Here is a 25,892-nt window from a genome sequence, read left to right on the forward strand (position 1 = left end):
GCCATTATTAATATATATATATATATACAAAAATTATATTGCTAATCAATAAAAATAAACACAAATTTTATTTTAAAATAATAATTATAAAAAATAATTTGTATCCATATATAAACTTTTTTAAAGTATCCGAATCAATTAGAAACATTAGACAATAAAAATTAATATTAAAAAAAACTTTGAAGATAATTGTTATTAAAAATTATAAAATTATGTTGTTGATAACATAATAATCATTTTACATTGTTGTAAAAATCAACACATTGATTTAGGTGATAATAGTAATTGAGTATGGTTGATTTTCATTAAATTTTTATTATTATCATCATTATTATATATTATTGTTATTTTGCACTGCATAAAGGAAGGCTAACCTTATCTTTGACGTGTGTTTGGTTGATTGAGTTAAAAGGTTTCGCAATGCAAACTTTGGTGATAAAGAAGCTTCGGCCTTGAGAGGAGCAACAAGCTTCATGATAACATGTTGGTTTTGCCACCACAACTAACAGCGCCATTCCCTTCCCTCCACGTCACCCACTTCCCCACCCACAGCCACCGCCACCACCACCACCACCATGCCCTCCCGCCGCCGCACTCTGCCGCAAATTCCATAACATTCTCTTCCCCGAAACCAATAATCCTGGAAGAAGGCCCTGACGACGTCCTCTCCTTCCACAGCCGTCGCTACGACTTCACTCCCCTCCTCCACTTCCTCTCCGACTCGGACCCCAACTCGGACTCGGAGTCGGCACCTCCGACGTCCCTCAACTCAATCGAGTTCCAGCTCGCAGAGTCCTACCGCGCCGTCCCGGCCCCACTCTGGCACGCGCTTCTCAAATCCCTCTGCGCTTCCTCGTCCTCCATCAACATCGCATACGGCGTCGTTTCATGGCTGCAGAAACACAACCTCTGCTTCTCCTACGAGCTCCTCTACTCCATCCTAATCAACGCTCTCGGCCGCACCGAAAAACTCTACGAAGCCTTCTTACTCTCCCAGCGCCAAACCCTCACCCCCCTCACCTACAACGCTCTCATCGGCGCGTGCGCGCGAAACGGCGACATTGAGAAAGCCCTCAACCTGATGTCCAAAATGCGGCGCGACGGTTACCAACCGGACTTCGTGAACTACAGCTCCATCATTCAGTACCTGACGCGCTCCAACCGCGTGGACTCTCCTATTCTGCAGAAGCTCTACTCGGAGATTGAGAGCGACAAAATCGAAATGGACGGCCACCTGATGAACGACATCATCTTGGGGTTCTCGAAAGCTGGTGATCCAACACGCGCCTTGCGTTTTCTGGCCATGGCTCAGAGCAACGGTTTGAACCCTAAACCTTCGACGCTTGCTGCGGTTATCTTGGCGCTTGGGAATTCGGGAAGGACGCAAGAGGCTGAAGCGTTGTTTGAGGAGATTAGAGAGAATGGGTTGGAACCGAGAACTAGAGCTTACAATGCTTTGCTTAAAGGTTACGTGAAAACGGGTTCGCTTAAAGATGCAGAGTTTGTTGTCTCTGAAATGGAGAAAGCTGGTGTTATGCCTGATGAGCAAACTTATAGTTTGTTGGTTGACGCCTATGCTCACGCTGGGAGGTGGGAGAGTGCGAGGATTGTGTTGAAGGAGATGGAAGCCAGCAATGTGCAACCCAATTCGTTTGTTTATAGTAGAATTTTGGCGGGTTATCGCGACAAAGGAGAGTGGCAGAAATCTTTTCAAGTTCTAAAGGATATGAAGAGCAGTGGTGTGAAGCCTGATAGGCATTTTTACAATGTGATGATTGATACGTTTGGAAAGTATAATCGTCTTGATCATGCAATGGCAACGTTTGAGAGGATGTTGTTGGAGGGGATTCAGCCGGATACTGTTACTTGGAACACGCTGATCGATTCTCATTGTAAGTCGGGGCGCCATGATAAGGCTGAGGAATTGTTCCAGGAAATGCAGCAGAGGGGATTCTCGCCTTGCATAACTACGTATAATATTATGATTAACTGTATGGGGGAGCAGCAGAGGTGGGAACAAGTGAGTGAGTTTTTGAGCAAGATGCAGTGTCAGGGATTGCTACCCAATTCAATAACTTATACAACTCTGGTTGATGTGTATGGAAAGTCAGGGAGATTTAGTGATGCGATCGAGTGTTTGGATGTCTTGAAATCCACGGGGTTCAAGCCTACTTCAGCCATGTATAATGCTCTAATCAATGCCTATGCACAAAAGGTATGTACATTATTCTGCGGAGTCTATCTATAACTGTCATTGCAAGTAATTTAATGCTTGCTAATCTAATATTTGCTGGTCTGTGATGTTTACACCTATATGCTGATTGTGTCGTTTATGAACTGATTTAAGTTGAACTGTTTGCACCTTACTAGCTTTGACGTCAATATTAATCTTTCATTAGGCTACCTTTTCCTTGAGTGGAGGCTAAAATTTCATTTGTCTTATCCCGGCTCTCTGTTTTGTACTGTGTCAAAATCACTCAATTGAAACCATGAAACCTCTTTTGAACCTAGTAACTTTGCATTGATAGTTTTTTTTTCTTCAGAAAAACTGATGTTAAATTGTGGTGCGCTGACAGCCATCAATTGTATTTTTCCGTTCTGAAATTCAGTGGTTATTTATTCTTCTTCCATTGAAAAGCATAAAGCACTAACTGTGGGAAAAGAGAGCAGCCTGAAAGTGCACCATATGTTTGTCCACAATTTCATATTTAATGAATGGATTGGTTAAGAAATGAATTTGGTAAATATTTGGCTAAAATTTTGCAGGGTTTGTCTGAACTGGCAGTAAACTCATTCAGGTTGATGACAACTGAGGGTCTGACACCCAGTCTTTTAGCTCTTAACTCATTAATTAATGCATTTGGTGAAGATAGAAGGGATGCTGAAGCCTTTGCTGTGCTGCAATACATGAAAGAAAATGTATGCTTTTCTAACATTCTTTTTATTTTTTTCTTCCTTTATGGCTATACCCTTTTATATGGTCTTTGACTTGTGTCTTTGGTCAAGTACTGATTTATTTGTTCATATTAACTGCAGAACATTGAACCTGATGTGGTTACTTATACCACACTTATGAAAGCTCTGATTCGTTGTGAAAAGTTCCAAAAGGTACATAACATTATAACATTAGTTTTGCTGTCCATGTTCTTCAAAGAAAATTATCATAGATATATTTTGTCCATAGTATATTGTTAGAATGGGAAGTTGATATTTTACTGTAGTTCTCTTCTGTGTTGGTTTGCAGTCCCTATACTTAGATGAATTAATAAATCAATGTAAATAACATGATTTCAACATATAAATTAACTTGGCTCTTGGTTACTTTGCCATGTTTTGGGGAGATTAAGTTCCATTATGTTCCACATTATCCCTAACATGGATGATAGTGTGATGAAGAAAAATAATAGCAACTTTGGAGAGAAATGTTTATCCTGTTTATTAGTTTATTTGTGACTTAATTCTCACACAAACTAAGCTGCAAAATTTGGTTTCAGGTTCCAGGCGTGTATGAAGAAATGGTCACATCTGGGTGCACTCCGGATAGAAAAGCTAGAGCAATGCTGCGGTCTGCACTTAGATATATGAAGCAGACACTGAAATCATAGTTAAATTAAGCACATACTTTCATAAAGACAAAACAAAATCAAATTTCCTCACCTTGGTTATAATTCTGAAGGTTAGTGCTAGCTAACTTGCAGCCTAGGCTTAAATTTTCATGTCACGGGACTTTAATTTTGATTTTGAAATTAATATATTCTTAGTAACTGCATTATGGATTTGGTTCCAAACCATGAAATTGGTCGGCATTATGTGTAAAATTGGTCTGAAATTGGCTCTTATTAATGCTTAGTGGTTGTTGTATGTTGATACATTTATGCAATGAGTCTGTTATATTTGTTTTACTGTGTTTACTTGGAAAGCTCAAATTATGATGAATATTCTAATCTTTCAGGTTAATGTAATAATAAAATCACAAGTCCTATTCTAGACTAGCATTACCTCTTCACAGCAGGTGTGATTGGGCAGTATCATTCTGAATATGGACGCTCCAACAGTGCCTGAAACAGAAATGAATTTCTGGAAATCACATGGAACGCATAAAAAATTGGTGGCTTCGATAATGTTGTACCAATGTATATCAATCTTTGGGATTTATGTATCATACACTGATGTAAGTAAAAATTATATGTTAAAATGCATATTTCATGTTCATAAATGTGAGATTTCACTTAATTCTAATTAAGAAAATGGGAAGATTGTGAGTGGGTATGTGTCTCATTAACATTCCCACCTGTACTCTTGCAATTTCTTCATGGGAAATTTGATGAATAAATATATTTAATTTACATATCAATAACCTCACTCCTAGCATGTCTGGATATTTGTTCCTAACAATGCAAATTAAGTTTCACACATTCCTTAGAATAAAACTGTGAAACAAGTATTTCAATCTTTCACGCTTTTTTTTTATTTCGACGGTTTACCAAATATACTATCTGTGCGTTTGTAACCCAATATAAGATTTAATTGTATGTTTTACTATTTCAATATTATTATTTTTGTGAATTTCATTAATTAAGTCCCTTTTCCATGAATTTTTTATCATCAAACTTTTCAATTTTTTGATATTTTAATAATCTATTAAATTTTCAACAGAATAGTGATTTGTTTAAAAAAAACTTGAAAACAAAACGAAATCAAGTTTTTCAAAACTAGTTGAATTTTTTTTAAACTTTCTATAACATGTCGTCACTCTCTTAGAAATTTCAAAGACAGGTAAAATATATAAAAATTGTAAAATTTAGATAAGAATTAAAAAATAAATAAAATCTTGGATGATTGTAAAATGACAATAGTTAAATAATGAAGTGTGCCATTAAGCCATAAGACAAAGATACAAATTCAAGTAAAACAAACACACCTTACATTCGTGTATAACAAAACTGATTAGTCCATGAGTTTGGCGCAATAAAGAATTAGATTATACAGCCTGAAAGTAAAGGCTCGCATTACATAGTATTACAGACAACAATTGAACTTACAATTTTTTTTTCTCAAAATTGGATATACAATTTAACCTACGACCTAACTTTAGAGAGGAATAGCAGAAACAATTGGTCTACACTTGCTTTTTGAAATTCTAGAACAGAACATGAACAATAATAACACTGAAGATAATAAAAATAGCCTAAAATATGTTCTTATTTCTTGCATTCCAAGCTCAAGCACCTCCATCTTCTTTCCATATCTATTTCTCCTCTCCATCAAATACCCGTCTAGATATTCATCTATAGATACCAACTTTTCCAGTTTCAAAATAGACGCTTTTGCACCGAGCTGGTGCGGCACCAATTTGAAAATTGTAAAGAATGTCGCAGACCATTCACTGAGAACTCTCTGAAAATGACAATATAAAATATTAGAATCATTGTTGTCCCACTTTTTCAAGATGTTCTCTCCCTCATCATAATTGTTCTCCCACCTAGTGAGATCTGGAGGGTAAAATGTACATGAACTTTATAGCTGCTAGTCAGCCTTTTAGGTCATTCTCTCCCTCACCTTAATTGTAAATTAAACATATTTATTTTATTCATCTATTCATTTATTTTAGAATAACTCGATTAAAGGAACAGAAAACACTTCGAAGGAAAAGAGTGATCATTTCTTAGTCAAAGTAACATACATTGTAAGCAGCAGGTTCGGTGGGATTGAACATTTTGAAACAGTCTCTTGACGAAGCTGTTCCATCTCCATATATCTGCCAGTCAATACAATAAGAGATAAGGACACCACCTAATCTCAAAGGTGAAAAGTCCAACAGAAAAAAAAGGGAAGGAATTCGGCAGACAAACCTCAAAGGTGAAAGCCATCGGTACCCCTACAACGTCATACATGAAATCAGTTGCTGTCCCGTGTGCAAAATACCTGGATAAGCAAGTTCAAAACTGAGGAAGGAATGACATTTGACGACCTCAACACCCGTAAATTTGAGGTATTGTACAGACTGTGTACTTTGTACTTTCGAAATTTACAATTTAAACTTTTAAAACTGCAATGGTCAATTTTCTCCTCTGTTCATAAAAAACCCGAAAATGGACATCACTTGTGAACCAGGAACAGATGGCAGAAGAAAACAACTTCTACCAGAAGTCAGTTCTGGACACAAAGGTGCACTTATTTTCCAACAAAGATAGTTAACAGAAGAAAACAGATACATAAAATACAAACAATTGCCTTGCAAAAATTTGCAACAGTCCAAATCAAATTCAGATAAAAATCAACGGACCCGACTGAACCTCCTCCAGACCCAATCATGCAGCGCTCTTGGCAATGAAGATGGTTTACTTCTTCAAGCAACGCTTTCATCCGTTTCAATGGCAATCCATCTGGTGTTGTGTTTTTATGATCGTAAGGCATAAAAAGAGCCTACAGGTACAGAGGGGAGGAAAAAGGATAATAAAAAGTGTCATATGAAGTGATATATTGGTTCTTTATCATGTAAACTAAATTACAAATAATGTACCTACACTTTTGCCCATATAAGTAAATATACTATCAAAGTCAAATAATGTAAAAGCAGCAATAATACCAACCAAAACAATTGTAGTAAATGATACAATTACGAGCTGGTGACAAGGCCCAGAAATTTGGGGTAGTGGGGCAAGACATTAACATGATGGGGGAAAAGTTTTAAAGACAGTGAGGCTTAAATAACAATCTACCAATATGTTAGTATTACAGAAATTTGGAACTGAGTTGGGGCATGTACCCCATGGATCTGCCCATGTTAGTCATTAACCCAATGAGCAGAAGAAAGCAGTCAAAGTAACGTACTGTCTATAATGTATCAAGACTTTTGGAACTGAGTTGGTGCATCTTGGTGGGTTGTCTATAATTAAGGTTAGGCAAAAGAGAATATCAAGACTTTCCATCACAACTTTTGGCTGTAGAAAAATATGACAAATCTCCACGGATCCTTAAGCTTAACCTTGATTCCTGTTTATTGAAACTTCATGCTTCAAAAAATGAGAAGGTTTTCAAGAAAATAGTTTGCTAAAGAAGAGGAATAGTACAAGAGTACTAGTGCACGTGATTCCCTAGATGAAGGATCAAATTTGAAGCTTGCATGGGGAGTGAGAAAAAAAAACTAGAATATTCCAGTGGCAAAGGTTCCTCGCTTTTCAAAGGCACGGCAGAGGATGATTGTACATTGTCTTCCCTTCGCATATGCAGATAGGCTTGTGCTGGGACTGAGACAATAAAAAATAAAGTTGGAACTACTATCAAGTCAAAGAGATTTCAGTTGTCCCTTTTGAGCCAGAGACTTGCTTTGTACATCTATAGAGCTACTTTTTCATGTTAGCTCAAACTGGTTAATTCTTGAAAAACTCAAAGCATTAGAAAGATACAATTGTAATGAACATGAGGTTGTAAAAAAGCACAGTGGCGTGTAAGCTACAAGGGTTTTCTAAGCACTGAATAAGAATTAGGATCAGTAGATTTATATATTTGAGCCATGAAATAAAAGAAAGAAAGTAAAGAAATTGATGCATAATACCAATAGAATTCCTGACAGGGTTATATAACGCAGATTTTGAATTAAAAGCACAGATATGGATAAGAAATCTAAGGAAACAATCATTTTGTTTTTAGAGACAGGTGAAAAATGAACTAAACCTACCTCCATTCCCGAGTGCACATTTACCCATAGATGTGGTTCAAAAGATATGGCAAGTTTCCGCATAATTTGACTTTCAGGCTCGCTGAATGGAGCAATTCCAGGATTCTCCTCATATGGATCATAGTCCTATGGATTTGAGAACAATAAAAATGAAAAAAAAAAAAGACGCTTCAAAAATATTAAACATATGATATATTTCTGGAGAAGAAAGTGATCAGTGCATAGATTGACAGGCAGACAACCAAAAATGAGCCCCTCTTTCAATGCCACAGCATGCACTATACTCCACAAGTCCATAATGGAAACAAGAAAAGAACCAATAACAATATTTTATATAATGAACTAAGATATTGAAGACGCAAAATGAACCTTCTCCTTTTTGCCCCAATCTACACTCCAATTTCGATTGAGATCAACTCCCCTACCTGCGCATTACATAACACAAACTCAGGCTTTTTCAAAGCGAGTCAATTATTATACATAAAGGTTATAAAGGAGAAATGCCATACCGTTTCTTCTCTCACAGAGATCTCCAGCTTCAACAACTTTGCGGCCATTCAGGTTTTCCATTGGAACCACCTGAAAATAAATAGGTGCCAGCATTATATTTATACTATATCTCTCCTTTTACTTTATCTACTAACACATCTGAATTTCTCTCATAAACTAACTTCAAGATATAACTAAAGATATTCTAAATTTCTTAAAAACACTGTTAAATGTTTTTCTTGCATTTGTTTCAACTTTATAGAAAAGATTACAAGATATGGTTAAAAGAAAAAACTACTTTGAATAGCTTCTTATAAAAATAAACTTTTTTTAAAAAAAACGGATTTTATAATTGTAACAAACATAGAATAACTCCTACTTCTTTAATCCATAACTAACTATCTCTAAGTATAAAACATCAAAATATGGATGGAAGATACCTAAAAATTATAATGATTCTGCCTAGCTGAAAATTAAATATTGAAATGTAACGCAGTATGCCTGGATAGTACAAAGTGCGAAACAACTGGGAAAGATATTTAATACTTCATAAAGTGTTCAGAAACTTTACTGGCATACTGATAATCAAAGTCAATTTCCTCGGATGGAATGATGAATTTCATAATTACCATCAGTTACTTATGCTAGAAATTTCAACTAACCTTTATGACAAGCTTGTCAAGTACACTGTCTAAGGAAGCATGATCCATGCTGGGTAGAAGTTTTTCTTCACTTAAGATAGACAAAATCCTTAAAGCAAGTTCTGTGGTAATCAGCTCCCTTCCATGCTGCCCAAAACTCTGGAAGACAAGGAATCATCTGTCAAAAACACCAGAATAACCAATTTGAGATAACTATCCACTACATGCCAAATTATAGCTTTCTCCATGTGAACACATCCAGTCGTAATTATATTATATCTTAATTCCCCCCTTTGAACGATTGAAAAAAAAAAATCTAACGTCTTGCATACAATCGTTTACAATATTAAATCACTTGTCACATGAAATTTTTACCATTAAGACAAATGAATGTAAAAAACTTACAAGTAGAATCCGAATCTTTGACCTCTTATTACTCTCTTCATTTTCCTTGCCAAAAGTAACCACAGTAATCTCAGAACCATAGCCTTTGTTTGCAGCTTTAAATGTCTCCATCTAGTTAGAAACATCAAATACATGAATTATGCATACTAGAAAACTGAGACACGCAATAGGCGCTCTAGATAACCATAAATGACCCACAGTGAGTTTATTCGGGTGACGGTGGACCAAGGCCCTGATCTCCCCCATCAAATTGCCACTGCAGAATCCCACAAAAGGTTTCAGCAAACAAATAAACAATTTCATAAAATCAAATGAGCTGGCCAAATAGCTTCAAAAACATTGCTTCACCAGCAAACAGTAATTCATAAGCACAATAAGAGCCTAATAATTGAGAAAGTAAGTACCTAAAATCTAAAATCTAATAAGAAACATGTTCAGATTGACTCTAGATCGTCTAAAAGTACCAGTTAACAAGAATTAAAATAAATATTTGCAGGTTTGATTCCCCTTTAAGGAATCATTTTGAGTCTAAACTTCATTGAGTTGGAGTAACTGCAGGTAACTTTTGCTTTGGATCAAAAATCTTATACTGAATTTTAATGTTAATTTGCTTTAAGAGCATACACGTTTGCAAAATCAAATATAATTTGTCAATTCCTCGCCAAACACAAAAAAAAAAACAAGTGCAATACGCAAGGAAAACTACCACATATTAAAAGCGTCCTTCAGATTCATTCACAAAAAAAAAAAAGGAACCTAATTCCTAATTTTAAAGGTGGAATAACACGTGATCTGCACTACTAAAACAAAACAAGCAATGAAAACAAAAATCAGACTGCTAATTTCCAATTCAATCACGAAATTAAAAACAGGCGCAATTGGAACCTATGGAAGCTGAAAAAGGTAGATCGGGTAATAGCACGAGTTACCTGGAATGGTAGAGATCGTAGTTTATCGGCGTAACTGAATTTTGAGTAAGATTGAATGATTGCGCGTTAACAGAGAGAAGAAGATCTTGGAAAAAAACGAGGAAACAGATGCTGATTGAGAGCAGAAGAAAAACTGAAAGAGCCATGGCAAGATCCACAACAACAAAAAATAAATTTCATTTCAAAATTTCCATCTTAATGTGATATTTGATTTGTTATATATTGTTATTAATTAATAATTAACTTATCAACTCTCTAGTGTGTCTCTGCCACTAAGCGATTATTTCTCCAGTATAAAATTATCTTCTAACTTCACTTTTTTAAAAGAAATGAGTTATGTGGCTTTTTTCCATGTTCAATGGTCTCGATTGATCATTGTTGGTAGGTCACCTCACACACTCATTTATATATTTGTATTTTCTAATAATAGTGCCATTTGAACAACAAAATGAATAATTTATGCATTATTAGGCCAAAGAAATGGGAAAAATGAGAAAAGATGCACTGGAGTTACCCTAACTAATAATCACATATATTTCATATTATTAATTTTTTGTTGCGATTAAATTTTATATTATTAAATTAATGTAATTAGTAGTTTTATTTTCATGTAAAATAAATAAATAAATACATAAAAAGTAAATTGATGAATGAAATCTCATGTTCAATTGAGTACATTTCTAATAGAAAACGAGTAAAGACATAAGCTTTGTATCAATAAAATTGTACATCAGCTTTTAAAAATTAGTTTCAAACGCAACATACATTGTCATTAGAAAATGCTTAATTAAATTTTCAGTACCATAAAATATTGATGTATTTATTTTAATTTCTAATGGCTAAAAATTTTATTAAAAAAAATTATCTCTATTGTTAACCAATTTCTGTTAAACGATGCCGCAACTAAGGAAGCTGTCATTCTTTTTAGAATTTAGGTTTTCACATAAGTATATATTATTGCAGTAATTAAATACATATTTTCTATGTATTTAAGAATAGAAGCTTCAATTTGATGTTGAAAAATATTTAAAAGATAAAATATTTTAGAAAAAACATAGTATGCTAAAAAGGTGCTTTAAAAGGTAAATATGTAGTTCTGTTTATAATAGAAAAATATTCTTTGGATGTTAGAAAAAGGTTATGTTTTACATAAAAGGAAAGTTAAGTTAATGTAGGAATCAGTTTTTGAAGTGCAATAGGTAATGTTTGTTGCTTGTTAGGCATTTTTGTTTTTCTTTGGTGTCTGTTTTCATTTGATATTTCTTCCTCCTTTGATGTGATCCATTTATGTTTTGATGTGGTGTATTTTGACATTTTATATTATTATTAATTAAAGTTGTGTTATTTGTTTCTATTAGTTTTCACATTTAGAATCTTGTATAATTCTGGTTAGTTGGTGTGAAAGAGACAAATAAATTGCAGATCAAGTAAGGGTTATTTAAAAATTTGGTTAATTAGTGTGAACAAGGTGATTAAATTTAGCAAAATAAGTTAGAATTTTACTAGTTTTGGTATAAATGGGTGTGATGTGAGACATTATATTGATAAATTGATTATTTTGTATAACAACAATTGAAAATGAAACCCTATTGAAACCCTGAATAGTGAATTGATCTGGATATATTTATTCACTTCTATTAATCTTAATCATAAATTATTGAAATAATAATTTATAAATTAATTATTTTAATTAATATTTATATAAATAAATTTATTTGGGTCATCACTATTATTTTATTTTTGTTAATAGAAGTGTCTACCTTTACTTCTTCAGTCAAAACAGAAAATAAATTGTGAATTTTTTTTTTAAGAAAGACTTCGATATTACATAGAAAAAATATTACATGTTGGAAAAATAATTTCACACTACAATTTCATTAAGGTATATTATCTCTTTTCAATTATTTCAATAACATTAATTACATATATTACATTCATTACACATATACCTTATAACTACAATAAACATAATTTAGTCTCTATGTCCTTCCCTTGTTCCACCCCCTACATTCTTCCCAACTACAATACTTCACATGATGATAACAACCCATAAAACAATAATATAACATAACAACTTTATCTTATTTCTTTTGGAGGTAAACTTCACATGTTTTTTTTTTCACTTTCATCTTTTAATTCAAACACATGTTCATGATACAAATGACAATCTTCCTCTTTTTTTTTCTTTTTTTAATTTGTTATTATTTACATGAACTTGTATTTTCTCAATAATTGAAACCACGGTTTGCTTCATCTCATCCTTTTTTATAACATAACTATAAATCTCACAATTTTTTTTTTATATTTCTTGCAATAAACCTATAAATTATTATGATCCTATAACACAAGATTAATCAAGCATACAACAATGTTAACAAAAATATATGCTCCGGTGTGTGGACATCTTCAAAAACTTATTCCCTAAACTATTTGAATTGTGACGTCAAGAAAATCTTTTCATTCATTTACACAAAATGATATAGGGAATCAAAACTTATCCAAATATTTTTCTTTAAATAGAGCAACTTATTGTGAACTTAAAAGATAAAGAAAATAAATGCTAGATGAAATGCTCAGAACAATAGTAGAAAATGACTTGTTAATCAAATGCAAATAAGAGCACACAAAATATTAAAAAATGTGCAATATAAAATAGTCAAACTAAATTTCAGTCTCTATGTATAATAAAATTATTTAACAGAAAAACAAAACTATCAGAACTTAGGTACAGTGTGTTTACTGTCCAAGACCAATAAGAAAGAAAGAGAAACAAATAATAAAATAAATCAAAAGCATTAATTAATAATTTAATAATAATAACAACAACAATAAATAGAAAGAAGATTCAATGTTTGAAATAAAGAATGTGTGTGAACCGTGGGATCCAAAATATGACCGTTGTAGAGGCTCCTACATGTGTTTCAATTTAAACCTATTCTCCTGATGAATAAAATAATAAAAGGGAGAGACAATACATCAGAAGGTACTCTTTGATTCAACAATCATGTATTCAGCTTCGACCATGAGGAAGCCTCCATTGCCCAGATCTCCGTTACGTCTTCGACCGCCTCATGCTGTCCACTCATCAGACTCTTTCTCTCTTCAAACTCCACCAGGTTTTTCTTCTTTAAGCCCTCAATATTTTATTTCCTTTCTCCTTTTATTTACCTTTTTGTGTGTGTTTGATTTGAAGCAGGTTCTTTGACCAAATCTCAGAAGCCTACTCTCTCTCCGAATATGCGACCGGAGTACCGCACAATCTCGTGCGAGTTACGGGCCCTGGCGAAGATGGTCGGCGACGAAGTCAGTCACGCGAATATGGAGGCGGGTGGCAATTCTTGCGGTGTGAGATCAGGTGTTCTCTTTGAGAGGGGGAAATTCTACGACGAGTATTCTGCTAGAAGGAACGAGAGGCTTATGAGAAAGAGAAGTGTAACTGTGGTGGATGAAGGTAAGGTTAAACCAATCCGCGTTCTTGGAGTTTCAGTGGAATCTGGAAAGAAGAATAGTGTGAGAAAGAATGGAAGTTTGAGAAAATCTATTTCTGCTGCTTACTCTGCCGGGGTGAGTGAAACACCAAGGTACATGCTCAGAAGCATGACTAAGGAAAACAAAAAACCTCCTCTCGCCACAAAATCTGACAAGTCTATTATGGCTGGGGAGAAGAAAATGGGAACAAGAGCAAGAAGGATTTAAAACTGAAGGTTTTATTTCTTTTTCGGAGGAGAGAACTTCAGTTAATTTGATGTTCAAGGTTGTATCTTGTTCTCTCATTTTGTTAAATTTTACCTCCAAATAAGCAATACAGTTATTTGAGATCATCTTCTTCAGATTCACGTATGATAAATTATATGATATTATACATCCATTATTGGTTGGATGATTTTTTTTTTGTTGGGGCATAATTTCTCTCTGTTAGTGTGAATTACTTCAAAACAAATTGATCCTCAGTAAACAATGATCAATAGTTTCAGGTCAAATTTTCAAAATTCCAAGAACTATATCTTTTTTCTTTAAATCTTTCTTTAAGATTTTGAATGTTGTCAAAATCACTTTAATTCAGTTCAATTTAGTTCGGTTTAGTGCGAAAATGGATTATTTTTGTTTTTCTCTTTCACGGCCTTTTTCGAGCTGCCAACCTTTTTGTTTATTGCTAATATTTACAGTTGAGAAAGATTATCATATCTCTACATCTTCTAGATAATATACATGATTGGAAGACCAAACATTGTACAAAATTCATATCAAGTTTATTTATAACCTCCAAAGACCTGCTTAATTGCAGTTCACTGAATTCCATGCTCAGGAAGCCAGTAAAACCCTAATTTCCCCCTCGATTAAATTTCCCTATCCAAAGAAGCTGCCACTATTCCCACCTTATCCAAATTGATAACTTCACTTTCCACAGAAATTTGGGCTGAAGTTGATGTCTCTTTCACCCCATCCAAATTATTGCTATATTCACTCTCTATAGAAGCAGATTTATCAGGAATTTTTGCTACATCTGCTGCAGCAAAAGTGTCTTCTAGCCCAACCAAACTGTCATTGCTGCCTTCTTGGTTTTCATCCACTCTATAGTATACCTATGGAGATTTTCAAATTGAATTAGCAATTGGCATTTTAAGAAAAGAGCAAAAGAAAACCTTACATGGCAGCAGCTCAAACTTAATCTGGGAACATAAAAAAATCAATCACTCACATCACAGATAGAGATTCTTCATTTCTTATTCATCTTATTATTTTCAATTTCCAGTCCCAATAAATTAGTAATGCAAACTATTATAGTTATCATAGGTATTTAATGGGAAAAAAAAACAAAAATTCATTGTGCAAATAAACCAGATAAAGGAGGACAATTAAAAACAATAGAGAACCATATGCATACCACGCAAGTACGAGCAGGGGAGAGGACCTTGAATGAATTAGGGCGATTATTAAAATTTGTTTCAGGGACTCCTGGTATGCCTTCTGGAGACGTGAAGTGGTCTACACCGTGCCCCACCTATAATAGGAAATGATCAATCTAAAAAAATTAAGAAAGGTATATTCATAACCATCAAATAACAGCAATTGAATTGAACTCTAAAAATCACAGCCCTGTGCCATGTGCCATGTATCGTGTCTCATCTCAACTGACCCTCCCATTCAACTCTCCTCACCTCTCAGCCATTTTGTACTTCAATACCACTTTCAAGGAATCAGAACACCTTATAGTTATTCTCCAACCCCATCCACACATCATTGCTATTCAGAAGTGCGACTTGGCTAATAAACCATGAGACTCAAGCATAATAGAGAAGGTGTGGGAAGTAAAATAAAGTTTTACTGGTTGATATTTTTATTAAAAATAAAAACTTAAAGGAAGATCTACTGTAATTTTAAAACAATTTTGGGAATGACAGGGTGGCATTCTCCTTGGACTGACCATAGTTTATATATACTCATGTTTACCGCCAAAGAGATTAGAGTTCCTTACTCTTCCATGACCTCCAAATTTCCAAGCATCACTATCCAATGCAACTCTATATTTTCCAGGCAAGTCACATCCAACTTTATACCTGCATGGTCATAGTTTCAGTAGTCATTTCCATTTCTGGTTAACAATTATTACTACAGTAAAATTTATAAATCTCCCATACAAGAAACGAAGCACACACAACCTGTTGCAATTAAAATCTCTTAAAACACAAAGGAAAATTGAACATAGGTTGCATACCCTTCATATGTATTCTCTGGATGAAAATTGAATACAAATATCAGATCTCCTCGCTCAAAGACTATAACCTATAAAGGTAAAAATTATTAGGCAGTTAATTATAAAATAGCAAACGAAGTCTTAGAGTAGACAATGTTCTTGATCACACATGTTTGAGGAATACCTTGTTCACGTTATGTTCCCAACACAACACCTATATTACTTTCTTGAAACTTGGAAGCAGTTTTATTTTGATCAATCATGATATAAGGAAAGTCTCTTAATTGAATAGCAGCAAGTGGCAAAAAATATCAAATTATGAATGAGTATAGTAGAATCATTGGGGGCATATTCACCTTGTCTTCATCATGTGCGCTGCTCACTATTTGTTTTGTTGATTTGAGAAATGAAAATTTATCATCAAGCAAGTTCATTGCCCTGTCAAATGCATTCATGAACTGCACAATTTTCAAAAACAAAATCATAACAGATATGTTGGATAAGTAACAAATATGTAGAAGAAAAGAGAATAAACAGAGGTCTGCAGAAAGGAAAAAGAGGGCTCCACATGATAAAATCACACAGTTCCCTCCTGCACCTCACCAAAATATGCTCAATGACAGTGCCCAACTTTTTACCACATTATTCTGAGAAAATGAAGATCTGAAATAACCATGCCTAAGCCCAAGCATATTGTTTAAACAAAACTAACACAGATACTCCAATTGTAACAATAAATTCTAATTCATGAATTCCGAAATTGATGAGAAATTAAATGTTACTCGTATCTGTTCACACCATTTTTTTATCATATATACTAAAATCATACATGAAAATATGCAAACAATAAAACCCTTGTATCTTACAGATTTATATTTTCATCATTTGCTTTAACCAAATGTATTAGGGTTTTTACAATTTTAATAATTTGAATAAATGGTTTGGTACTCAGGCATATTCAAAGACATTAATGTTTAAAAGATATACTTCCTTCATCCTAGGATAACAACAATTCAAGGATTCCAATGATGTTAAAATTAATAAAACTTTCAAAGAAGTCTGAGAAATGAAGCCACAAAAGAGATATGGCAATGCTGTGTTCGGTGAATTCATATGAGTACCCACCGCTGACCCCATAAAAAACTACCACTACACAAATAAATAAATCAATATATTATTACCTTGTATCTCAAGTGATCTGTATCCACCAGATTCCACTGTCGCCTGCACTTCTCATAACTCCATCCATTGCCTTCTCTTGGGAAATCAATCCACTCCGGATGGCCAAACTAAAAAAGGCCTCATGAATATAACTTAAAAAAATGCTAATGCGTGATATAGGTAAAAACCATTCATTATAGCTGCACCATAATAAAACAGTGAACAACAGTTTTGGAGGAAGAAGAGTGAAGCAGTACACACACCTCATTGCCCATAAAATTAAGGTAGCCCTCTCCACCCAATGCCATGGTTATGAAGTGTATCATCTGAAAGGATTGAGATAACAAAAACTCCAATGAAATTATAAAACAAAAATAATTATGTATTGCATTAGCATCTTTGCAATTTAATTTCTACATAAATGATGTACTGCAGTAATCTTAATGATCAGGTAAACAACCTTCTGAAGAGCAATCCCTCGCTCAACAATAGGAGAAGCATCAACCAAGCAAGACATGCCAGAATACATTTCTTCATCCATCAGGAGAAATGCAACAGTCTTATCCCCAACGATGGCCTGCCCAAGGCAAAAATCATAGAACATTGGTAGTAGTGGAGTTAAAAACAATGAAATATATAAATTAATGATTGTGTCCCTCCAGTTTCCATCATTTTTCTGTTCACAAATTTAATTTTGCATAAATTCTTTTAGTATTTCCATTACAAAGGTAACACTGAACATACAGTAGCAGAGCTCATACCTGGTCATGGCTCTCAGCATAGGAAACACATTTCTCAGTGTATCTCCTATTTGTTAAACTCCAAGAGATTTCCTTCATTGACCATGAGTACTCATTCTTGTTCTTCAAGTAATCAATCCATTTATCAGGGATAGCCATGGCTAGACGATAGTCAAAACCAATTCCACCACCAGAAACTTGATGACCAATTCCAGGCATGCCAGAAACATCTTCAGCAATTACAGTTGCATCAGGCAAAATACTGTGGATCAGACAATTAGCCAGCATCAGATAGACAACAGCATCCACATCTGTTGCTTCACTAAAATATTCATTATAATCCCCTGTAAAAGCAATGTTGATTCCATGGTGATGATACAGCATTGATGTTATTCCATCAAATCGAAATCCATCAAATTCAAACTCCTCAAGCCACCACCTTAAATTAGATAAAAGGAAACGAAGAACTTCCCAGTTAGCATAGTTAAAGAGTCTACTGTCCCACAACTTATGATAACCTCTATCTCCAGTATGGAAGTAAGAATCTTGCGAAGTTTGGCCAACATCAAAGCCATTGAGTCCATCAGTAATATTATTACTAGCATGACTGTGTATAACATCCATCAAAACCTGCAAACCTAGGCTATGGGCCTTATCTATCAGATATTTAAGATCTTCAGGAGTTCCAGATCTACTGCTCACAGCATAAAAGTTTGTCACATGATATCCAAATGATGCATAATAAGAATGTTCCATCCCGGCCATCAGCTGGACTGTGTTATAGTTATTTGCTCGAATACGGGGCAAAATCTCATCTGCAAATTCCCGGTAAGAGTTTATGCGAGGTTCAGAGCTACTCATCCCCACATGAGCCTCATATATCCGCGGGGCCTTTGGCTTCGGTGGACGTGGATATTTAAACTGATATCTGCAGAACAGAAAAGAAAGTGAACAAATGAACATAAATGAACATAATTCTGTTTGAACATTACCGAGTTAAGTGTGAGGAAAATATAAATAACAAATATATATATATATATATATATAAAGGAATGGTAGGATCATTCGATCCAATTGAACAATCTACAACTTTTAAATCCAACAGACATTTTCCTCATTCTGTTGCAAGCTATACACCAAACAAACAAATGTTTTTTTTCTTTAATGACCAGACAGAAAAGAGGAATGAAACATGCTAGCGTATATGGAATATAAAAAAGGTGGAAATCTGTTGATTCATCCATGGATTCTATTAAAACTCGCATTTGAAATCAGTATTTTTTTTTTATCAACCCACGATTTGAAGTGACAATTTCAAATAATGACAGTTGATGGGATTTTGGTAGCATTCATTACTAAAAACAAATTATATTTTATTTTATAATAAATCATATATCACAGTACATCTAGATTCATTTATGCCTCAGATGAGACTTTATTTATAATGCAACTAAAATAACCACGTTCATTTGGATCCAAACCTTTAATTAATTATAATTCAATTGAATGCTATAAAAAAAATTGACTCTCTAAAACTGTAAGAAATTATTTACACAATTTTAAATTCAGTTAATCTGTGGCATATACCAAAGTCCCTTTTAGTATTGATCCTTCCGATGCAATGCTTAATTTTTATTAAAGAAAAAAGTCCAAAGATATTCAACAGGTGAATAATGTGACCTCTCTGAAAGGGGTGGATCCCAGTAGACACCATCATATGGGGCTGCAAATCTGGTTGGATCAACAGTGGCATATTTTATCCAAGCAGGGATGCGATCAACCCAAACTCCATCCCCATGGCGGAATCTAAACTTCACTCTTGAACTGTGTGGTATAGCTGGATTTCCATCAACATCAGGGATCTTAATACTCCAGACACCAAACTGATCTTTTTCCATCTGGTGGTTTGAACCATCCCATCCATTAAAGTCTCCAATAATTTGTGCTTCCCTGCATTGGAAGAAATGTAAAATCTGAAAAAATTATTAAATAAAACAATGACACATACTTGACAAATATATAACTTACTGAGCAGCAGGTGCCCACTCACGGTACACAATTCCACCTTCTTCTCTGTTAAATCCAAATTTCAAATAACCTGAGAAGAAAAGGGAAGTGAAAAAGAAACGCAAACATTATAAAGCTGTCGATAGAATCAATCTATCAAATCAGTGAGGCCTTTAAAAAGAAATCAATCCAGTTGAAACACAGTTATGATACAAGACATGGATAAACATTAGTAGTGTACTTAGCAGCTATATTATTTTGCATGCACAGCAAATGTATAGAAAAGAAAAACAAACATGAAACAATGCCGAGAATCATAACCACCTTTGGCAAATTCCTCAAGACCTCCTTCATATTCTTCAATAAGCTTTTTCTGCTCTACATATCTCTTCAGTCTATATTTGAAGTGATCTTTATATGGCTTTAGGGACGGATCAATAGAAAAGATGCCAATGTTTTCTAAGTATTCCTCAGTGGATGATATTGTTGATTTGTCATCTGTCATAACAGCTACACCCTTGAAACGAGAGCTGACCTAGTTGTAGGAAAACACACCGAGACAACTTATCCACATGCAGCATATGCGTATAAAAGACATAGAAACTTTCATTTCTAAACAAATGTGGCAAATCCGCCAGACTTCAGTCTAAATGTTCAATGTCATTCTACTTAATTCACTTTGATCATTCACTTCTATCTCGAAGTGACAAATAGAAAAAAGGAAAAGAGTTTAGCACGCTGTAAAACACGTTGAATTTGTTAGTTGTTACCTTTAATATGTTCGTCTTTATCCATAATTACAATTAGGAACTGGCCGCCACAGTACCAAACATACCGAACTATATTCCAGAAGCAAATTGATTCTCATAAAAGCAACAGACAATTCTAAAGTTTCTCAGGAAACATTGACCCTAATTGTTTAACTTTTGAAATAAGAGACATGAAACATGGTCAAATATACCATCTCGTGCAGTGATCTTCTCAATCCAGATCCGAACCCATATCCAAGTGGATTCCGATAGCCAACAGCAAGATCAACTGACTTTTGTGGTGCAAGATGCTGCCTGCTTCTCACAGTCTGCCCAGAGAGAGTATGGAAAGCTATCATTCACATTAGATTTTGATAAACACAAGGTAGTGCTTGAGGTAATCATGATTCGGTGCTCAAAAACCTCTTACTCATACTATAAAAATAGAATTGAACTAAAATAAGTACTTCACTGATTACTTACTTCTTCAGACTATAAATTCTAGAAGGAACCTGAGAAATCTAGGGTTAAGGTTTTTCCACTAAGGATAAGAAAACAAATTAAAAAGGAACCAAAATGCAGGTTTGCTTGAAATCAAAACAGTGCCAAGAAAACCACATAAAATTTGTAGAGAATAGAAACAAGAAAGCAGCATAAGAAAAAGTTGAAGATAGTGAATTACGTGAATGGTGCAGGCAATGGTTGAAGAGACGGAAATGAACGGATTAAGGCACAGACAGTTAAACATCTCCCCGAGATCCAAACACGGTCTTCGATCAAGTAAGCGAAGTTCGACTTGAGCTTCAAGCAATGTCCGTGAACATGGTGAAACGAAGAGTATGGAAGAAGAGAAGGTGGTTTGATTGTTTAAATAGCAATGGTGAGGGACCCACTTGGGCATGAATTATTAATCTTAACCGTCTTTTCATAGCTAGATTACAAATAAGAAACAGATGAAAGGAAAGCATATCCTTCCCCACGTGAAGAACCAAGCAAGCAACGGTGCAAGAGTTTCCATCTGTTTGTTTTTCATGCGTTCTCTTTCTTCTTCCAAGATACATGTAATCATGATCGTCAAGAAAATAATAACAGTAAAGTTAATAAAGTTTTAATTATTTCCATGATTATAGCCCAAGTTTTAGCATAAATGTAAATAGAATAAAAAAACTATAAACATATTTATCGAAATATGTTTTAATCTATGATATTCAATACTAATTGCTGCAATGATGTATGTAGAACATGAAATTTGATGGAGACCTGAAAACTTAGAAATTGATTCTTGGGTCATTCTCTTCATTGATTAATAAGCAGTATAGTGAAAAAAATAAAGCTTAAAAAGGTTATTTCAATTTAGGTGCCAACAAAAAGAAGACACGAATTGGAAGCAAAACCAAAACCAGTAATTGAAAACAATAAACAGAGAAAGATTTGGCCTCTGCCTTAGCCTCTTTCATTTCTTTGAATAACTGCTTAACACAATATTCCATCACCTCTACCCACTTCGCTTTCCCAATCTTGCTTTCTACAACCATTTTCAGTTTCAACAGCAAAATGTGAGCTCAATTCAAGCTTTGGTTTTCTTTTTTCACCCTTCTTTGTAAGACCACCGAGAAACTATTTTTTTCTAATTTTACACAGTGTACTCGAATCTCACATTGACTCATTTTATTTTATATTATATAAATGAGTTCAAAATTCATATTACAAATTAATTTTAAATAATTTATGTTTTAATAATTTTTAAAATTTTAAATTTTATTATTTTAATAATTATTAAATTATTCATAAATATATAATTTTATTCTAAATTGATAGATATTTTGAAAATAATCACTACATCATAATTTTAGTAAGGCAAACGCTTCTGCACCAGGCAAGACGAATGCTATTTGTAGTGAACTTTGTTGTGAGATAGGTGGTATGTAAGACAGCTTATGTTGGATGTCAAAATCATTGATATAATTTTTTATTGATGTAAATAAAATAAAATAAACATGTTTTTTTTATATTTCATTCAATTTTTCTTATATTTCGAACTATACATAAATAAATAAAATATAAACGAGCATGCAATTTTAAAAATAAAATACAAAAAATAATATGTGTGAATGAATTAAGTGGTCACTATTTTAGAAAATACAAAGAAATAATCTTATTATATATAAATAAATAAATTATATGAGTGTATTTAATTGGTCATTCTTATTATATATAATATATAACTAGCAAAAACATATTGCTTCTTGTATCCGCATTTTTACTATTATTATTATTATATATGTTTTTTATCTTATTTGTATCTTTAAGAAAAAATAAGATAGAAAAAATTTCTCTCATCTGAGTTTCAACATATAATTTTAATAATATAAAATTATAGTACAAAATATATTAAATAAATTTAAATTTATAACACAATGAACATAATTATATTAAATCACTAATTTTGATTTATTATTAATATAAAACTAAAAAAAGAATATAATAATAAAAAAATAAGAATAAGAATAAAATGAGAAACTACAAATAACAAATCCTAAGAAAATATCTATTTTCTAATATCTTTTTTTTTTCTTCGCAACAATGGGGTATTCGAAACGCATTTCTCCTTCCTACCATATCAACAATGACATCAAGATAACGCTTTACGTGTGCAAAAATCTGAATGATTTGTACTCAAGTAACAGTTTGAGATATTTTGATTTTCTATCTTCTTCCTCTTCCGCCTCCAGTTGTACGGAAATGAAAAGGCATAATAAAATAAATAAAGATGAGGAGCATTAACAATTAAACAAACAAAATTATTGATTGATCAGAACAAAATAAATTATAATGATATTTTCAATAAGAAATATCTTTACATTGTCAAAAATGAAAAAAGAACCTTTTTTTTGTGGTTTACATTCATTTTTTATGTTTCTTTTTTGTTATTTTTTCAGTTTTAGTCTCTTTTTCTCACACTTCTCTCAAAGTTTTCTTTGTGTACGATGTCTTTCTACCTATTTGAGAGAGTTTTGCCCATCAAATCACTTCTCAATTCAAAGTTTTATTTGACTCATTATTTTCAAATAAATTAGTGCACCTCTTTCAAATCATTTCTTTCAAATTTATATTAACTCATTTTTTTAGTTTTAAATTTAAGTAATTATAAAATAATGAAATAACCAAAATAAAATAATAAAATGAAATATTGATATAAGAATAGAATAGGAATAAATTTATGTACAACGAAAAACAATTATAACAAAAATCCCTTAATATAAATAACTGTGTTATGCCATGATTTTAATTTAAACTAGTATTCATGATCAAATCTGAATTTAAGTTCCTTTGGTTTTGCTTACAACAACTTTTGAATGATTTATAGTTTGAATTTGTTGAAATTTTGTTTGGATGATAGACTTATATTTGAAACTTAATTGTTTAACTCTTGAAATATTTTAACTTGTATATATAGGGGAACTAACATTTTGTTGGGTTTTTGATACAAATGAAATGGGATAAAATTTAAATGGTATATTATTATGTGAACTAGATGTTTACCGTGGTGATGAATGTGTATATGTTGAAATTTGGTTAAACTATGATCTTGAAGTATAAAAATTGCTTTTGAATATAATTTTCTATATTTTAATGATCATTCTGAAAATTTGAAATCAATTGAGACAATATTAACTGTGGACTATAATTGATACAAAATGTTTCGAATTAAAATAAGTGGTTTTGGTTTATTTTTTATTTTTATTTTTTTAGTTATTGATGTTGCATATTGTTCAAAAGTTGAATTGGCTTTCCAAATAATATAGAAGTCAAAATTTAGTCATATTTTTGTATTTTTTCATGTAAGTGATAAGTGAGAATGAGATAAATTTAATTTTGTACCCTATGAGTGAGATATTGCTCAAAACCCTTATAAATATCACTTAGACAAATAATTTTGTTACTTAAACGACTATTTTTTTCGTTCAAAATGACAATTCATTATTAGAGCGAAAAATAAATCATATCAATGATTCATCTACTTTGAAGACTGTCTCAAAATCGTGAGAGAAACACTTAAACAATAAGTTTCATCACTCAAGCAATGAGTGCACTGTTTGAGAAAAAAAAAAAAGCAAATGCTAACTCTCTCTTACTTAACAATATTATTCAAGGAGTAGTTCCTCTACTCTCTTTTTTTATAATAACATTTAAGAACTTGATTTAACTTCTTTTAAGTGGCTTTTGAAATGATACATGATGTATTGAATTATTTCAAACGGTGTTATACTTGTTTATTAGTTTTTTTTATGATGACATTTATTTAATGTTGTTATGATATAATGAGTATTAAGTTAGGAGATTCAGTAATATATTAATGATATCGGTCGAACCGGACGACCGAAGACATTAATTAATAATATAACGTAATAAATACGTGGCAAGAAAGCAATTACAACTAACGTTAGATGAGTGTCAATGACACATTGCGAAAGACACTCCCGTGATATAAGGAGATCACTACACACGTCTTAGTGAACTGATTATCTGGCTCACGTGAGGAGAGGTCCAAATCAACCTATAAATAAGAAGACTTCTGAAGGGGGAAAATGTATGATTTTCATATCCTAAGAGAACAGACTAATCACTAGTACTGACTTGAGCGTCGGAGTGCAAGTTGTGAGAGATTTAGGGCACCAACCGGCGGAGCACACGCGTAGGAGAAGAAGAACTTTAAAAAATTCAAAAACTACCGACACGACAATTAATTATGTATCAAGTGGATCAGCATTACTTAAGTCTAGTCATCCACACAGGTACATTACTAGGGATCACTCCAGTTATAAATACTTTTGCAAGTTGTGAGAGATTATGATAATTTATTCACATTTGTACTCAATAAAATGTGTAGATAGTCATTTTGTTGCATTGGAATTGTTTGATGACATTTATACCAAAGAGAATATGATTGTAAAACATAATAAATACACAAAAAAATATTGATTGTCTAGATTTAATATATTTTTTAAAAGTATTTTATACTGTTTGAAAATCAATGAATATGTTTGATTATTCTTGTAAATCAGTAATTATTATTATTTTAAAATAATTAGTTTGTCTTTATGGGTAATGGTAATTCATCACGTGTCTGTCAAGCATTTGTATATCTTCAAGATAATTTTAAAGATAACATTAAAAAAAATTGACAAATATTTAACATACACAATATATGTATATATTAAAATTTTATATTTTATTTTATTTCAGAATAATAATGAGATTGTTGTAAGTTTTTATTACAGTAAATGAAGATGAATATTCCTTGTCTGATGTGATGCTTTAATGTAGCGTACGTAATCGCACGTAATCGTAATGAAGAAATAGAGGTTTTGATGAACCCTAATTGTAGAGAAAA

The 25,892-nt window shown here is 32.9% G+C and overlaps 4 protein-coding genes across 4 annotated transcripts; 2 read left to right on the top strand and 2 right to left on the bottom strand.

Annotated features, from left to right (window-relative positions):
- The first annotated feature begins 363 nt into the window (after positions 1 to 363).
- Positions 364 to 4,216, top strand: LOC137822024 (pentatricopeptide repeat-containing protein At5g42310, chloroplastic). The gene is made up of 5 exons (XM_068626904.1): positions 364 to 2,215; positions 2,767 to 2,919; positions 3,037 to 3,108; positions 3,495 to 3,676; positions 3,953 to 4,216. The coding sequence occupies exons 1-4, from the start codon at positions 482 to 484 to the stop codon at positions 3,603 to 3,605; spliced, it is 2,070 nt and encodes a 689-aa protein (XP_068483005.1). The 5' UTR covers positions 364 to 481; the 3' UTR covers positions 3,606 to 3,676; positions 3,953 to 4,216.
- Positions 4,217 to 4,959: 743 nt separating this feature from the next.
- LOC137822025 (uncharacterized) lies at positions 4,960 to 10,525 on the bottom strand. Its single transcript, XM_068626905.1, has 11 exons — positions 10,146 to 10,525; positions 9,415 to 9,472; positions 9,217 to 9,327; positions 8,833 to 8,970; positions 8,191 to 8,260; positions 8,051 to 8,106; positions 7,682 to 7,807; positions 6,287 to 6,426; positions 5,853 to 5,925; positions 5,684 to 5,758; positions 4,960 to 5,397 (listed from the first exon to the last, which is right to left on the bottom strand). The coding sequence occupies exons 1-11, from the start codon at positions 10,289 to 10,291 to the stop codon at positions 5,092 to 5,094; spliced, it is 1,299 nt and encodes a 432-aa protein (XP_068483006.1). The 5' UTR covers positions 10,292 to 10,525; the 3' UTR covers positions 4,960 to 5,091.
- Positions 10,526 to 13,079: 2,554 nt separating this feature from the next.
- LOC137821181 (uncharacterized) lies at positions 13,080 to 14,035 on the top strand. The gene is made up of 2 exons (XM_068625651.1): positions 13,080 to 13,261; positions 13,342 to 14,035. The coding sequence occupies exons 1-2, from the start codon at positions 13,150 to 13,152 to the stop codon at positions 13,839 to 13,841; spliced, it is 612 nt and encodes a 203-aa protein (XP_068481752.1). The 5' UTR covers positions 13,080 to 13,149; the 3' UTR covers positions 13,842 to 14,035.
- A 338-nt stretch (positions 14,036 to 14,373) lies between these two features.
- LOC137821180 (1,4-alpha-glucan-branching enzyme 1, chloroplastic/amyloplastic-like) lies at positions 14,374 to 21,999 on the bottom strand. The gene is made up of 14 exons (XM_068625650.1): positions 21,180 to 21,999; positions 20,710 to 20,826; positions 20,073 to 20,283; positions 19,770 to 19,839; positions 19,422 to 19,691; positions 17,763 to 18,669; positions 17,462 to 17,578; positions 17,265 to 17,327; positions 17,022 to 17,129; positions 16,197 to 16,298; positions 15,862 to 15,929; positions 15,622 to 15,703; positions 15,031 to 15,147; positions 14,374 to 14,728 (listed from the first exon to the last, which is right to left on the bottom strand). The coding sequence occupies exons 1-14, from the start codon at positions 21,396 to 21,398 to the stop codon at positions 14,483 to 14,485; spliced, it is 2,697 nt and encodes an 898-aa protein (XP_068481751.1). The 5' UTR covers positions 21,399 to 21,999; the 3' UTR covers positions 14,374 to 14,482.
- Between the last annotated feature and the right edge of the window lie 3,893 nt (positions 22,000 to 25,892).

Source organism: Phaseolus vulgaris, chromosome 9 (assembly GCF_000499845.2).
Source record: "Phaseolus vulgaris cultivar G19833 chromosome 9, P. vulgaris v2.0, whole genome shotgun sequence".
Classification (NCBI taxonomy): Eukaryota; Viridiplantae; Streptophyta; class Magnoliopsida; order Fabales; family Fabaceae; genus Phaseolus; species Phaseolus vulgaris.

Coding starts and splice junctions, on each gene's coding strand:
- LOC137822024 (XM_068626904.1), top strand. CDS start 482: ATGTTGGTTTTGCCACCACAACTAACAGCGCCATTCCCTTCCCTCCAC. Junction 2,216..2,766: donor TCAATGCCTATGCACAAAAG/GTATGTACATTA, acceptor AAAATTTTGCAG/GGTTTGTCTGAACTGGCAGT. Junction 2,920..3,036: donor TGCAATACATGAAAGAAAAT/GTATGCTTTTCT, acceptor TATTAACTGCAG/AACATTGAACCTGATGTGGT.
- LOC137821180 (XM_068625650.1), bottom strand. CDS start 21,398: ATGCCCAAGTGGGTCCCTCACCATTGCTATTTAAACAATCAAACCACC. Junction 20,827..21,179: donor CCATTGCCTGCACCATTCAC/GTAATTCACTAT, acceptor CTCTCTGGGCAG/ACTGTGAGAAGCAGGCAGCA. Junction 18,670..19,421: donor GATCCACCCCTTTCAGAGAG/GTCACATTATTC, acceptor TCTGTTCTGCAG/ATATCAGTTTAAATATCCAC.
- LOC137821181 (XM_068625651.1), top strand. CDS start 13,150: ATGTATTCAGCTTCGACCATGAGGAAGCCTCCATTGCCCAGATCTCCG. Junction 13,262..13,341: donor CTCTCTTCAAACTCCACCAG/GTTTTTCTTCTT, acceptor GATTTGAAGCAG/GTTCTTTGACCAAATCTCAG.
- LOC137822025 (XM_068626905.1), bottom strand. CDS start 10,291: ATGGCTCTTTCAGTTTTTCTTCTGCTCTCAATCAGCATCTGTTTCCTC. Junction 5,926..6,286: donor TCTGGAGGAGGTTCAGTCGG/GTCCGTTGATTT, acceptor TTGCTTATCCAG/GTATTTTGCACACGGGACAG. Junction 5,398..5,683: donor CCGAACCTGCTGCTTACAAT/GTATGTTACTTT, acceptor TGTCATTTTCAG/AGAGTTCTCAGTGAATGGTC.